Source organism: Staurois parvus, unplaced genomic scaffold (genome assembly GCF_062004578.1).
Source record: "Staurois parvus isolate SC_StPar_1 unplaced genomic scaffold, SC_StPar_1.0 ptg000930l, whole genome shotgun sequence".
In the NCBI taxonomy this organism is placed as follows: domain Eukaryota; kingdom Metazoa; phylum Chordata; class Amphibia; order Anura; family Ranidae; genus Staurois; species Staurois parvus.
Genome location: NW_028318726.1, coordinates 360,192 through 375,388, shown reverse-complemented (window position 1 = coordinate 375,388; position 15,197 = coordinate 360,192). Strand labels below are relative to the sequence as shown.

General features: G+C 37.8%; 1 protein-coding gene across 9 annotated transcripts in view; it reads left to right on the top strand.

Moving 5' to 3' along the window:
• TENM2 (teneurin transmembrane protein 2) overlaps positions 1-15,197 on the top strand; it is a 1,359,942-nt gene that overhangs the window by 1,335,313 nt on the left and 9,432 nt on the right. For all 9 annotated transcript variants that reach the window (XM_089656707.1, XM_089656704.1, XM_089656705.1 and 6 more), the window contains 2 exons: positions 6,447-6,743; positions 8,303-9,917. In XM_089656707.1, the coding sequence (XP_089512833.1) occupies positions 6,447-6,743; positions 8,303-9,917 (1,912 nt within the window). The remainder of the gene's footprint in view (positions 1-6,446; positions 6,744-8,302; positions 9,918-15,197) is intronic.

The window sequence follows — 15,197 nt, the reverse complement described above, 5'->3', positions numbered from 1 at the left end:
GTTAATCTGCATACAGTAAATGTGCATATCATGTCCTGCTTTCTTTATATTCTGTATATTACTAGGAAAGGTGGCAGAAGCAAAACATTGCAAAGTCTATTCCTGTGATATCTCAATTTCTCTTGTATGTACTACTCACAAAAAATGGTTAGCCTTGAAATGTAATCATTTAAAGCAAAAGCCTACTTCAAAGTGCATTAGGCTGTGGTGGATTCAAATTATAATGACATTTTCTACAGTTCTCTTTCCAAGCCAAAACTACACTAAAGGTCTTTAAACACTTAGTACCTTGAGATTAAGTTATTGTTGGCAGTCCCCTCATCTGTACTACACTGGTTTCAATGGACTGCAAATAAGACATTTGTCAACAACGGGTTATTCTCAAGATACCTAGCAATTAAAAAATAATAATTTGTATTTTATGCTTACTTTCGAAAGTACTGAAAGTACATTTATTTATGATATATTTCTTCTAGTTTGACATATGTGGTTCCCATGACAATCTCAGTGGACATTTTAGGCCCTCCAATGATTTCATTTTTTAACCACTTGCCCTCCAGAGGATTTACCCCCTTTCCTGATCAAGCCATTTTGGTGTTACTACTCTGTGTTACTTTAAGTGACAATTGCGCAGTCATGCAACACTGCACCCAAATTAAATTTACGTTCTTTTTTTCTCCACAAATAGATTTTTTTTTGGTGGTATTTGATCATGTGTGCTATTAAAAATGTTTGCGCTATATTAAAAAAAAGACAATTTTGAGAAAAACACAATATGTTTGACTTTTTTGCTATTTAACATGTCCAGTAAAAAAAAAAATTAAAAAAAATCTAATTTCGTCAAATTTAGGCCAAAATGTATTCTGCTACATGTCTTTGCTAAAAAAAAATCACAATACGTGTATATTAATAGATTTACGTGAAAGTTATAGCATTTACAAATGGTGGTATATACAGGTGAAACTCAAAAAATTAGAATATCGTGCAAAAGTTAATTTATTTTAGTAATGCAACTGAAACTAATATATGAGATAGACTCATTACATGCAAAGCAAGATAGCTCAAGCCATGATTTGTCATAATTGTGATGATTATGGCTTACAGCTCATGAAAACCCCAAATCCACAATCTCAGAAAATTAGAATATTGTGAAAAGGTGCAATATTCTAGGCTCAAAGTGTCCCACTCTAATCAGATAATTAAGCCATAACACCTGTAAAGGGTTCCTGAGCCTTTAAATGGTCTCTCAGTCTGGTTCAGTAGGAATCACAATCATGGGAAAGACTGCTGACCTGACAGTTGTGCAGAAAACCATCATTGACACCCTCCATAAGGAGGGAAAGCCTCAAAAGGTAATTGCAAAACAATTTGGATGTTCCCAAAGTGCTGTATCAAAGCACATTATTAGAAAGTTATGTGGAAGGGAAAAGTGTGGAAGAAAAAGGTACACAAGCAGCAGGGATGACCGCAGCCTGGAGAGGATTGTCAGGATTGTTCAGTGGTCCAAAGTCCTCTTTTCTGATGAGAGCAACTTTTGCATCTCATTTGGAAACCAAGGACCCAGGGTATGGAGGAAGACTGGAGAGGCACACACTGCAAGATGCTTGAAGTCCAGTGCGAAATTTCCACAGTTTGTGTTGATTTGGGGAGCCATGTCATGTGCTGGTGTTGGTCCACTGTGCTTCATTAAGTCCAGGGTCAACGCAGCCGTCTACCAGGAAATTTTGGAGCATTTCATGCTTCCTTCTGCAGACGAGCTTTATGGGGATGCTGACTTCATTTTCCAGCAGTACTTGGCACCTGCCCACACTGCCAAAAGCACCAAAACCTGGTTTAATGACTGTGGGATTACTGTGCTTGATTGGCCAGCAAACTTGCCTGACCTGAACCCCATAGAGAATCTATGGGGCATTGCCAAGAGAAAGATGAGAGACATGAGACTGAACAATGCAGAAGAGCTGAAGGCCGCTATTGAAGCATCCTGGTCTTCCATAACACCTCAGCAGTGCCACAGGCTGATAGCTTCCATGCCACGCCGCATTGAGGCAGTAATTGCTGCAAAAGGGTCCCAAACCAAGTACTGAGTACATATGCATGCTAATATTTTTCAGAGATATTTTTCCATGTACAATCCTTGTTTTATTGATTGCATATAATATTCTAATTTTCTGAGATTGTGGATTTGGGGTTTTCATGAGCTGTAAGCCATAATCATCACAATTATGACAAATCACGGCTTGAACTATCTTGCTTTGCATGTTATGAGTCTATCTCATATATTAGTTTCACCTTTTACGTTGCATTACTGAAATAAATGAACTTTTGCATGATATTCTAATTTTTTGAGTTTCACCTGTATGCTATGATTTTTTTTTTCTTTTTACAAGAAATGGTGGCATTTAGTGATTTAGGGGCAGGGGCAGGGGCATTCTGACACCAGGGGGAACTGACTTGGTGTCACTGACATCCCCAATGACACCAATACAGTGATCAGTGCTAATAAAAAGCACTGACATTGTACTAATGGCACTGGGCAGGAAGTGGTTAACATGCGGGTAATCAAAGGGTTACCTGGGTACTGTTTTACTGTGTGCTGTGTTAGTGTTTTCAACTGTAAGCACACTGCTTTGCATGGCTTTGCAGACCCTCTCCCAACCCTTCAACGTATTTCTCCCCATATGGGCATATTTATATATATATTCCACAATTACAAAATCATAATTGATCCTCTTTTCACAATTAAACCCACCCGACCCAAACAAGCCACCCCAATAAAACCAGTATTAGTTTTGAGTTAATAAAATGTTGGTTTTGGTTGGGTGGAGTGGGGTGTTTTTGCTGTTTTTCTATTAATAATGTGCATATTTAAATATTAGAATGTATCCCTTTAAAAGGGGAGCCATATTATGTACATGCAACTGCTTGAAAAGCTCACTTTTCTTTGATGATGTGTATGTATTTTTCTGAGACTGTTACAGAAAACTATATTTAAATGTGTTAATGGAAGGGCAATTCTAAAACACAAAAATCAATGCTACGTTTTTATTGCAAAGTGGTAGGTAGTAGTAAAATATAAAAGCTTAATGTATGATCTAAGTCTAGTACTGAAGGGAAGAACAGATTATCTTTTGATGTTTTGATTTAAGAATGTCATTGTAGACTATATAACAACATTGAAATCATGTGTGGGAGTGCAGACAGGAATGTTCAGTTTCAAATAAATTCCTGCACGGCAGAGGACATTTTTCCAATTGAAAAAGTATATTGCTAAAAGTAAAATGTAAGTTGCTTGTTAAACACATTTGGATAAATACTCATTTTTTTCTATGGATTTTAGTAGAGATGAGCGAATTATTCAAAAATTCGATTCGGCTGATTCGCCGAATTTGCGGGAGAAATTTGATTCGATGCGAATTTATTCGCCGCGAATTTAACTTATTAAAAGGGTTTCTAGGCTTCAGAGAGCCTTTATATTAGTGCAGAACACTGTACCTTTAATTTAAATGCCCTTGGAGTCTGCTGGGGAAGAGAAATAATACTGTCAGTCAGTATGACATGCAGATGAGTGCCGTCGATCTTAGAATCACCGCACACTTCACTCATTTGGGCAGTCACGGGGCACGACGAAGAAGAAGAAGAAGAAGAATGAAAAGAAGAATGAAAAGAAGAAGAATGAAAAGAAGAAGAAGAAGAAGAATGAAAAGAAGAATGAGAAGAAGAATGAAAAGAAGAATGAAAAGAAGAATGAGAAGAATGAAAAGAAGAATGAAAAGAAGAAGAAGAAGAATGAAAAGAAGAATGAAAAGAAGAAGAATGAAAAGAAGAATGAAAAGAAGAAGAAGAAGAATGAAAAGAAGAAGAAGAAGAATGAAAAGAAGAAGAATGAAAAGAAGAAGAAGAAGAATGAAAAGAAGAAGAGGAAGAATGAAAAGAAATAGAAGAATGAAAAGAAGAAGAATGAAAAGAAGAAGAAGAAGAATGAAAAGAAGAATGAAAAGAAGAAGAAGAAGAAGAATGAAAAGAAGAATGAGAAGAAGAATGAAAAGAAGAATGAAAAGAAGAATGAAAAGAAGAAGAAGAAGAATGAAAAGAAGAAGAAGAAGAATGAAAAGAAGAATGAGAAGAAGAATGAAAAGAAGAATGAAAAGAAGAATGAGAAGAATGAAAAGAAGAATGAAAAGAAGAAGAAGAAGAAGAAGAAGAATGAAAAGAAGAAGAAGAAGAATGAAAAGAAGAAGAAGAAGAATGAATGAAAAGAAGAATGAAAAGAAGAAGAAGAAGAATGAAAAGAAGAAGAAGAAGAATGAAAAGAAGAATGAAAAGAAGAAGAGGAAGAATGAAAAGAAGAAGTAGAAGAATGAAAAGAAGAATGAAAAGAAGAAGAAGAAGAATGAAAAGAAGAAGAAGAAGAAGAATGAAAAGAAGAATGAAAAGAAGAAGAAGAAGAATGAAAAGAAGAAGAAGAATGAAAAGAAGAAGAAGAAGAATGAAAAAAAGAATGAAAAGAAGAAGAAGAAGAATGAAAAGAAGAAGAAGAATGAAAAGAAAAAGAAGAAGAAGAATGAAAAGAAGAAGAAGAAGAATGAAAAGAAGAATGAAAAGAAGAAGAAGAAGAATGAAAAGAAGAAGAAGAAGAATGAAAAGAAGAATGAAAAGAAGAAGAAGAAGAATGAAAAGAAGAAGAATTAAAGTACAGCAAAAAGTGTATCTGCAGAGAGCTCCGCTATTTCTGACAGTTCTCTGACAGTTCCTTCACATTTACAGCGGTTGAAACATTGTATCTATTTATTTCCGAATAAAAACATCTGTATCCTAAATGGAAACAAATAGATACAATGTTTCAACCGCTGTAAATGAACTGTCAGAACTGTCAGAAATAGCGGAGCTCTCTGCAGTGACACTTTTGCCGGCTGATCGGGAAAAATTTGATTCGTGCACCCGAAGTTTGCTAAAATTCGGATTCGATGCGAATCGAATTTTTCCTGATATTCGAAACGAATTCCACTTCGCCAGGTTCGATTCGCTCATCTCTAGATTTTAGCAGTGTGCCTTAGATACTTTGAATGATATTAAAAAAAAATATCTGCATATCTATAAAAGGAAACACTTATGTGCTATAATAGTCCTTACCCCAGACGTCCCAAAGTCCAGAAAAGGATTAAAAGTCTTTCCTGTGTTTCCACATCAAACAGGAAACCTAACCTAACCATAGCTAATCTAACCAATCAGCTTTCCCAACCACACAAGGTTAAAAACTGGGATTTGAGAAAGGTGGACAGCCCACAAAATGCTAAAAAACATATACTCACAGGAGGTGGGCAAATGCATGCACTAGCCAGGGCTTCAACTACCCTCTGTGGAAGGCCCCAGCATGGAATGCCATTGATAAAGGAAACAATATACTGACCTTATTTTAATTTTAAATTGATACTATAGCAATAGTTAACATTTAATTATTAAATCAAAATTTAAAATAAACTATGTAGCATTAGCACCTATTTTATCTAACCAATCAATCACACCATTTATCCAAACAAGCAGGTCCTTTCTCTACAAAATCTAAGGAGATTGTGCAATCAGATTGTAACATGTGTTGTGAGCTTTAGACTTACCAAAACTATATAATATGTGACCTATCCAAATAATCCATTTCATTTGTATCCAATCAGGAAGTCTCTGGTACTACATAGTGAATGACAGATCTAAAAGGGATTTTACAATCAGATTGCATAGCATATGATCAGCCTTAGCAGCTGTAGCATGCCAACCATCTCTACTTGGGTCAGAAAATTTGTGATCATTCCACCAGTACAGAATAAAAAAAATATGGTTCTCACTGTCATGTTTCTCAAGTTTACAGTGTCACTGTAAAGAGATTCAAGATGGGCATGCCCAAATGTAAGCTATTAATAATCATACACCTAGTTTTTTACTTTTTTTAATTTTTTTTTTAATTTTCAACAACCTATTTTTGAGCAGTAGGTGCCGACCTAATTTTACATTTTTAAACCCATTAATGTATAGTTGCTTTGACAGAATACAGAAAGGTATTGTATAAATTAGTAAAGTTCACATGAATATACCGGTAATTATAATATTATATTCATGCTAGTTAAAAGAAAAGTCATATGCCTCAGAAAATATCCTTAGCACAGGCATTATTTTCTGTTTATTTACTAACCAGATGTATGGGGGCTATTCAGGTTTTCCTTCATTTTGCACTTTTATCTGCTTTCTATGCTGACTGACAAATGTATTTCATATAGTGTAATATATTTCTTGCTTCAAATTGTCTGTGAAAATAGCAGAGAAATGTTGACTCTACTCTTAAACTTGATAAGGGGTATAACGCCATTAAGTATATACTGTATATTTAAAGAAGTTTAAAACATAACAACTTGTTTTTAAACCGCTTATAGAAGTGCTTACCTGTTTGTTTTTCACAGGTCCATGGGAGAAATTTATTGTCCATAGATTTTGACAGGAATTCACATACTGAAAAAATATATGATGATCATCGAAAGTTTACTCTCCGCATAGTTTATGATCAGCTAGGACGACCACTTCTCTGGCTTCCAAGCAGTGGACTAGCTCCTGTCAACGTGTCATATTTCTTCAATGGTCGGTTGTCCGGGCTTCAGCGTGGGGCCATGAGTGAAAGAACTGAGATGGACAAACAGGGCAGAATCATTTCTCGTGCATTTGCCGATGGAAAAACTTGGAGCTATACTTACTTAGAAAAGGTATTTATAACATATAAAATAATAAACTGGAGGATATTTGAGGCTAAAGTATCCTTGTTAGGATTGATAGAAGGTAGAAATGTAAACTAGCAGTGGTAAGACCACATTAAGACTGCAAGTCATCACCTTACCCAGTGGCCACCAACTGTAGGTTAAAAGCCATACCTTTAAGTGTTGACCTTAATATTATTCATATTTTATACCTAATTTTGATATGCAGAAATATCAGTGACCTGAAAGTTAGCTTCTCACCGATTTTTTCTTTTTTGTACATAATCGTCATTCTTTTGAAATTGATCAAAGAAATGTGCAACACAATTAATTGAAATCACAATTCTTAAAAATGCAAGTTAAAAATGCAAGTTTTTGCAGTCCTAAAAATATTGGTAAAAATAAATAATTTCTGTTACTGCTAAAGCTCATATATAGTCACTACTCACTTCTTGCATTACGTTCAGACTTATATAATATGTAAAATCAAGTTAATATTTTGTATGCAGCATTTTATATTTAAAAGAGAAACTGTGAAATAGTAAAAGTTAATGTTTATTCCAAAAGGAATCCTGGGTCTTAGAATAGTCTTCCAAAGTTTAATAAAGAATGGGAAAGGTTACTAAAATATGTTCCAGCAGATGATGTTTTATTGTAAGGAAATGTTTGTCTTGCAGAAATAATTTCAAACTGTTTTATATATGTATTTGCCATAAAATTTGTTACAGCTTTTAAAGTCTACAAATGTGGATCTGTATTTCAAAAATATAAAATTCAGATGAAATACATTTTAAGACACAACTGTCATAAAATATAGACTGGCTTTTGTGCATTCAAGTAATAAAATGGGAATCTTTACAATGAAAATTTACACTTCAAAATTTTATTTCCTAGCGGAGGTTGTATCTTTCTAAAATAGCCCTTAAAGAGACTCAGAGAGTCATTAAAATAAAACAAGAAACTGCAACATGTATTAATTGCACCTAGAGGAAAATGTACATATTTGCAGCAGTCACTCAAAACCTCATATCACACCAGAATCCCAGCCGGTACTGACATTTCCATATAGCGCCAGAGCTTGGCAATAAGCCACACCCCACATACATTACTGTTCGCTTATGATTTTGATGGGCAGCCTAACTAGCTAATAGGAGATTTCAGGAGGTAGGAAGTTATGGGCAAGCTTCAGTACTACCAAGAAGTACCAAAGCTTAGTCTGTCAACACACCTTGGCATTTGCCCACGATGTGAGGGTGTGGGGAGCTGCTTCATGTCCAGTATGTTCAGAAATCATTTCTTACATGCAGCTTTTTTGTATTTTAAGGAACACAGGCTTTGACTAAGCTTCACCTGTCCGAATGGCCTGGAATTCATATGCTTTATGTGGGGGTGCAGAGTTTCCTGTAGATCTGCCCAGACACTTTTAGGTGCCTGTACTTTATATCTATTTTGCTACCTAATTACTAATTATATATATATATATATATATTGTATATATACTGTATATTAGAACTTTCCAGTAGTAGATGTTAAATAATGAAGTAAATATTGTTTTATTGTGCTTGCAGTCAATGGTGCTTCTTCTTCAAAGTCAACGGCAATACATCTTCGAATACGATTCATCAGACCGTCTATACTCTGTAACCATGCCTAGTGTTGCTCGACATAGTATGTCAACTCACACATCAGTTGGATACATCAGAAACATTTATAATCCTCCAGAAAGCAATGCATCAATCATTTTTGACTTTAGCGAAGATGGCAGACTTTTAAAGACATCATTTCTTGGTACTGGTCGACAAGTATTCTATAAATATGGGAAACTTTCCAAGTTATCAGAGATTATTTATGACAGCACAGCAGTCACCTTTGGCTATGATGAAACAACAGGTGTTTTAAAAATGGTGAATCTTCAAAGTGGTGGTTTTTCATGTACAATCCGTTATAGGAAAATCGGACCTTTAGTGGACAAACAAATCTACAGATTTTCTGAAGAAGGCATGGTGAATGCCAGATTTGATTACACTTATCATGACAATAGTTTTCGAGTTGCTAGCCTTAAGCCTATAATAAGTGAAACTCCTTTGCCTGTAGAATTATACCGATATGATGACATTTCTGGGAAAATTGAACATTTTGGCAAATTTGGAGTGATTTACTATGACGTTAATCAGATCATAACTACAGCTGTAATGACTCTAACAAAACATTTTGATACTCATGGACGAATTAAAGAAGTCCAATATGAAATATTTAGATCACTGATGTATTGGATGACTGTGCAATATGATAGTATGGGCCGAGTTATAAAAAGAGAGCTGAAACTTGGTTCCTATGCCAACACAACAAAGTATACCTATGAATATGACGGCGATGGTCAGCTGTTAACTGTTGCTGTCAATGACAGGCAAACATGGCGTTATAACTATGACCTTAATGGGAATCTATATCTATTGACTCCTGGGAATGGCATACGTCTATTGCCTTTAAGATATGATCTCAGAGACAGAATAACACGTTTGGGGGATGTGCAATACAAAATTGATGATGATGGATTCTTAAGTCAAAGAGGTGCTGATATTTTTGATTATAACTCAAAGGGCCTTCTCACTAGGGCATACAACAAGGTTCTTGGATGGAATGTACAATATCGATATGATGGACTAGGAAGAAGAGCTTCATGCAAAACTAACCTAGGTCTTCATCTTCAGTTTTTCTATGCTGATCTACACAACCCAACACGGGTTACCCATGTCTATAATCACTCAAACTCAGAAATAACTTCCTTGTACTATGACCTGCAAGGCCATCTTTTTGCAATGGAAAGCAGTAGTGGGGAAGAATACTACATTGCTTCAGATAATACAGGCACACCACTGGCAGCTTTCAGCATCAATGGAGTGATGATTAAGCAATTACAGTATACACCTTATGGTGAAGTTTACTTTGATTCAAATCCAAACTTTCAGCTTGTTGTTGGTTTTCATGGAGGTCTATATGATCCACTAACAAAGCTGGTACATTTTGCTCAGAGAGATTATGATGTGTTGGCCGGACGCTGGATATCTCCAGATTATACAATGTGGAGGAAAATTGGGCAAGATCCTGCTCCTTTCAACTTATACATGTTTAAGAACAACAATCCACTGAGCACCGAAATGGATTTAAAAAACTATGTTACAGGTAAGATATGTTGCCTATCTAGTATCCACTTTAGGAAAACATTAAAGTGATTTTAAAGGTCATTTTAAAAAATATATCAGACTTACCTACTCTGTGCAGTGGTTTTGCACAGAGCATCTCTGATTCTCCTCTTCTTGGGTCCCCTACTGGCACTCCTGGCTAGTGCCCCCAGAGCAAGCAGCTTGCTATGGTGGCACCCAAGCAGGCTCAATCTGGAGCCACTGCTCTGCACGTCAATGCACACACAGAGCAGTGGTTTGGCCCCACCCCTTGTCTCTTCATTGGCTCACTAGCTGTGATTGACAGCAGCCAGAGCCAACGGCTTCCACTGCTCTCAGCCAATGAGGAGGGAGAGTCCATGGAGAGCCGATGCTCTCGTGCACATTGATGGATCATGATGGGGCTCAGGTAAGTATTAGGGAGAGTTGGGGGGCTGCTGCACACAAAAGGTTTTTTACCTTTACAGCCACTTTAAACAGGTTCTAAAGTCAAAAGATTTTTTTGTAACTTTAATGCATTACCTGCATTAAGGTAAAATCCTTTACCTTGCTGCTTGTTTCCCCCGCTACCTCCCTAAATACTTACCTGATTCCTCCCTCAATCTAGTGATTTGTCTGTCTGCAGCAGTGCTGGTCTTTCTCCCTGCTCTCAGAGGGCATACTGATAGCCACAGGAGCTATTGACTCCTGCAGCTGTCAATCAAATCCAGTGAGGAGGGAGTGAGGAGCATGGCTGAGTCTGTCTTTGTCTATGGCTGCACACAGCTTAGGAGTGCGCCCACATGAGTGCTTCTATAGCACATGACTATGCCCATAGGTTCACACTCAGGAGGGGAGGAGTGGATAGCTCCTTCAGGAAACCCCAGAAGAGTAGGAAAAGGGCAGCTCTGTACAATATCTTTGCATGGAGCAGGTAAGTATAAACCTCTTTTTGCATTTTAGATAATATCAGTGGGATACATTATATTTTAGTTTTGGATAGAGTAAGGAAGGTTTAGAGCTTTTGCAAGTTTTTAATGCTGTATATGTGTGTACATATGTGATATTCACCCCTCAGTTTGCCCTGATGACTATCAAGAAAATAAGGGAAAATCCCACATTTTAGAGTGGTCATGAGAGTAGGAGGTGAGATGAAATATCCCAATGGTAACAAAGGTTCTGGTGACAACTGTCTAAGATATAAATCCCCCTAACTTTGGGGTGATTCCCATTGCATTTTCAAGAGGAAGTAATGGTAAATCTCCCAGCATGGCAGATACATCCAAAATTAATCTGATAGGGGTTTAACCCTTCCCAACATTATTCAAAACAAAAAACATGTTGGACTGTACATGCACTTTAAAGACTTATGAACATACTGTAAGTGCTGCAGGTGTATGCGCATGTGCATAAGTAGCTTTAGCCTATGAATACAGAATTACTGAAAAACCATCTGTCCTCTGTCCAGTGGAAATACTCCCCTTGTGTGTGTTAATTCAACTGCAATATTACGCATCTTCCATCCTTCCAGTTCATTGGTACACATTAGGTATTCACAAGGTATCAATTATGTTCAAGAACTATCATGCAAAACAGTTAAAAGGTTATGGAAATAAGTGCTCCAATGTTCAAGTTTGTAGCAATACAAGATTTGATAAAAAGAGCTGTATTTTGTAAAACATTTTTTTTTATTTTGATATCAAATATCTTGCTTGTAAACAGCATAATTACATTCCCCACAGTAGTAGATGTTCTTTTCACTTACAGATGTTATAGAAAATGTAGAATACCTCGTGTTATAACAAAGATTAGGCTTGCAAACTGTATAGTGAACCAATTTAAGAAACTAAAATAAAATCCTGTAGATATCTGTTTGAACACAAGTAATGTATGTAACGCCTTTTTGTTTTCTACAACGTATTCCTTTCTAAGGCATTAGATCAAGGAAAAGAATATTTACTAGGCAATAAGTAAATACTTCTGAGAGTTGTAAAAATATTAAAACACACTCAACCTCCTGTTATTATTTCATATCAATCATTAAAAATAGCAAGCTACTTGAATATAACAGTGTTTAAGATTGGTGTTTGTAAAATGAGAGAGGTTGAGACAAACTGATTGCATTCTTTGGTTGATGCTAGAGGCTAATGATCATTCTGATAGGCAATGCTCTAAACAGTGTATTCAGCTTAACATATGAAGTAAAGAGATTCTGTTAAAGCAAAATTACTGTGTGAGATGCACCAAATGGAAAATGCCATTCTCTGACTAACAGGCTACATACAGGCTGCATGCTAGTTTCTACGTAGTGGAACAGAGCATCTTCTAGATCACTGCCCCTGAGCTAGTAATAAGCACAGAAGTAAAAACAAATAAAGGCAGCTTTTCATCTAAGCAGTGGCATCTCTAGGGGGTGCGGGCCGCACCAGGTGACACCATCACAGAGGGTGCAGGAGCAGGATGCCAGCAGAACGTCTGGGCTCTGTGAAGGTCCTGGATAGTTATTGGGCTGATCCCAGATTCCCGGCACAGTGACAGCTTCCCCCCGGTGTAGCCATAAAATAAGTATCCTGTGAAGATATGTATCCTCTGAAGCAGCTGCGCATGTGCTGGTTTCAGGCCGAAGAAGCCGATCACAGAGCTGCCACAGTTAACCCCTTACAGGCTGCAAACTGCTGAAGCTGATTTTGTGGATCACTATGGGTTGCAAGATCAGTTAACCCCATATAGATTGAACGCTATAACTGATCTGTGCTAAAGTCTGAGATCAGCTTCTTCGGCTTGAAACCGGCACATGCGCAGTTGCTTCAGGGGATACATATCTTCACGGGTCGGGATACTCATTTTACCGCTACACCGGCACCACCCCTTCCTCTCTGGAGGGGTGACGTGTTACCACGCCGGGTGACACCAACCCTAGGGACACCTCTGCATCTAAGGTCTCTTTTATAAAGCTTGGACTGAGAAAACACCTACTGCATGAGGCTTTCCTAGTGCGTGATGATGAGTACTTCCGACCATTATTTTTGTGGTTGACAATAAGGATGTTTGAGGACAGGCAAATTCTCACAGGTTTAGTTAAGTAAGCAAGGTGAATGTGTTGGCCAAAAATACAAGAGATGTTTTCAATCTGTCATCAGGAAACACATTCACATGAATATATAACATTTTTTTTGAGAAATTATGTTTCAAATGTTTAATAGTGCAACCTGCATGCTTCCTTCATTTGATGACAACATACACCATCAAAGCTGTGCTAATCTTCCATTATGAAACATGAGAACACACAGGGAAGCAAATACATTGCATATGATTCACGGTTATAAAAAATAAAAATAGGTTCTTTATTAAATGCTTTCCGGCCACCATATAGCAGATATACTGCCACAGGGCGGCAGGGGTGTGCAAAATCATATATATATATATATATATATATATATATACACACGTGATTTTGCATTTGCGGGTAGGGGGTGCATGCGCCCTACCCACACCGATATTCTCGGCCTCTGCTGTCAATCACCGGGTCCCGGCCTTACTGACGGAGGGAGAGGACTGTAAGTAAACAATACAGTTCTCTCCCCTGTCATCTCCTCCACACTGCTATGCATGGCTTTGCATAGCAGAGCCATGCAAAGCAGTGTGCTTACAGTGAAGCTCACACACACAGCTTACAGTAATACAGCACACAGTTAACCCTTTGATCACTCCACATGTTAACCCCTCCCTGCCCAGTGCCATTAGTACAGTGTCAGTGCTTTTTATTAGATCACTGTATTGGTGTCACTGGGGATGTCAGTGACACCAAGTCAGTTGCCCCCAGCGTCACAATGCCTGCCGCAGTCCCGCTATAAGTCGCTGATCGCCACCATTACTTTAAAAATAAAACATAAAATAAAAATCTCAGTATATACAGGTGAAACTCAAAAAATTAGAATATTGTGCAAAAGTTTATTTATTTCAGTAATGCAACTTAAAAGGTGAAACTAATATATGAGATAGACTCATTACATGCAAAGCAAGATAGTTCAAGCCATGATTTGTCATAATTGTGATGATTATACCTTACAGCTCATGAAAACCCCAAATCCACAATCTCAGAAAATTAGAATATTACATGCAACCAATAAAACAAGGCTTGTACGTAGAAAAATATCAGACCTCTGAAAAGTATAAGCATGCATATGTACTCAGTACTTGGTTTGGGACCATTTTGCAGCAATCACTGCCTCAATGCTGTGTGGCATGGAAGCTATCAGCCTGTGGCACTGCTGAGGTGTTATGGAAGACCTGGATGCTTCAATAGCGGCCTTCAGCTCTTCTGCATTGTTCGGTCTCATGTTTCTCATCTTTCACTTGGCAATGCCCCATAGATTTTCTATGGGGTTCAGGTCAAGCGAGTTTGCTGGCCAATCAAGCACAGTAATCCCACGGTCATTGAACCAGGTTTTGGTGCTTTTGGCACTGTGGGCAGGTGCCAAGTCCTGCTGGAAAATGAAGTCAGCATCCCCATAAAGCTCGTCTGCGGAAGGAAGCATGAAGTGCTCTAAAATCTCCTGGTAGACGGCTGCATTGACCCTGGACTTAATGAAGCACAGTGAACCAACACCAGCAGATGACATGGCTCCCCAAATCAACACAGACTGTGGAAACTTCACACTGGACTTCAAGCATCTTGCAGTGTGTGCCTCTCCATTCTTCCTCCATACTCTGGGTCCTTGGTTTCCAAATGAGATGCAAAAGTTGCTCTCATCAGAAAAGAGGACTTTGGACCACTGAGCAACAGACCAGGTCTGTTTTTCTTTAGCCCAGGTAAGACGCTTCTGAGGTTGTTTGTTGTTCAGGAGCGGCTTGACAAGAGGAATACGACATTTGAAGCCCATGTCTAGGATCTGTCTGTGTGTGGTGGCTCTTGATGCACTGACTCCAGCCTCAGTCCACTCCTTGTGAAAGTCCCCAACTCTTTTGAATGGCCTTTTCCTGACAATCCTCTCCAGGCTGAGTTCATCCCTGCTGCTTGTGCACCTTTTTCTTCCACACTTTTCCCTTCCACATAACTTTCTATTAATGTGCTTTGATACAGCACTTCGTGAACATCCAACTTCTTTTGCAATTACTTTTTGAGCCTTTCCTTCCTTATGGAGGGTGTCAATGATGGTTTTCTGCACAACTGTCATGTCAGCAGTCTTTCCCATGATTGTGATTCCTACTGAACCAGATTGAGAGACCATTTAAAGGCTCAGTAACCCTTTGCAGGTGTTATGCCTTAATTAGCTGATTAGAGTGGGACACTTTGAACCTA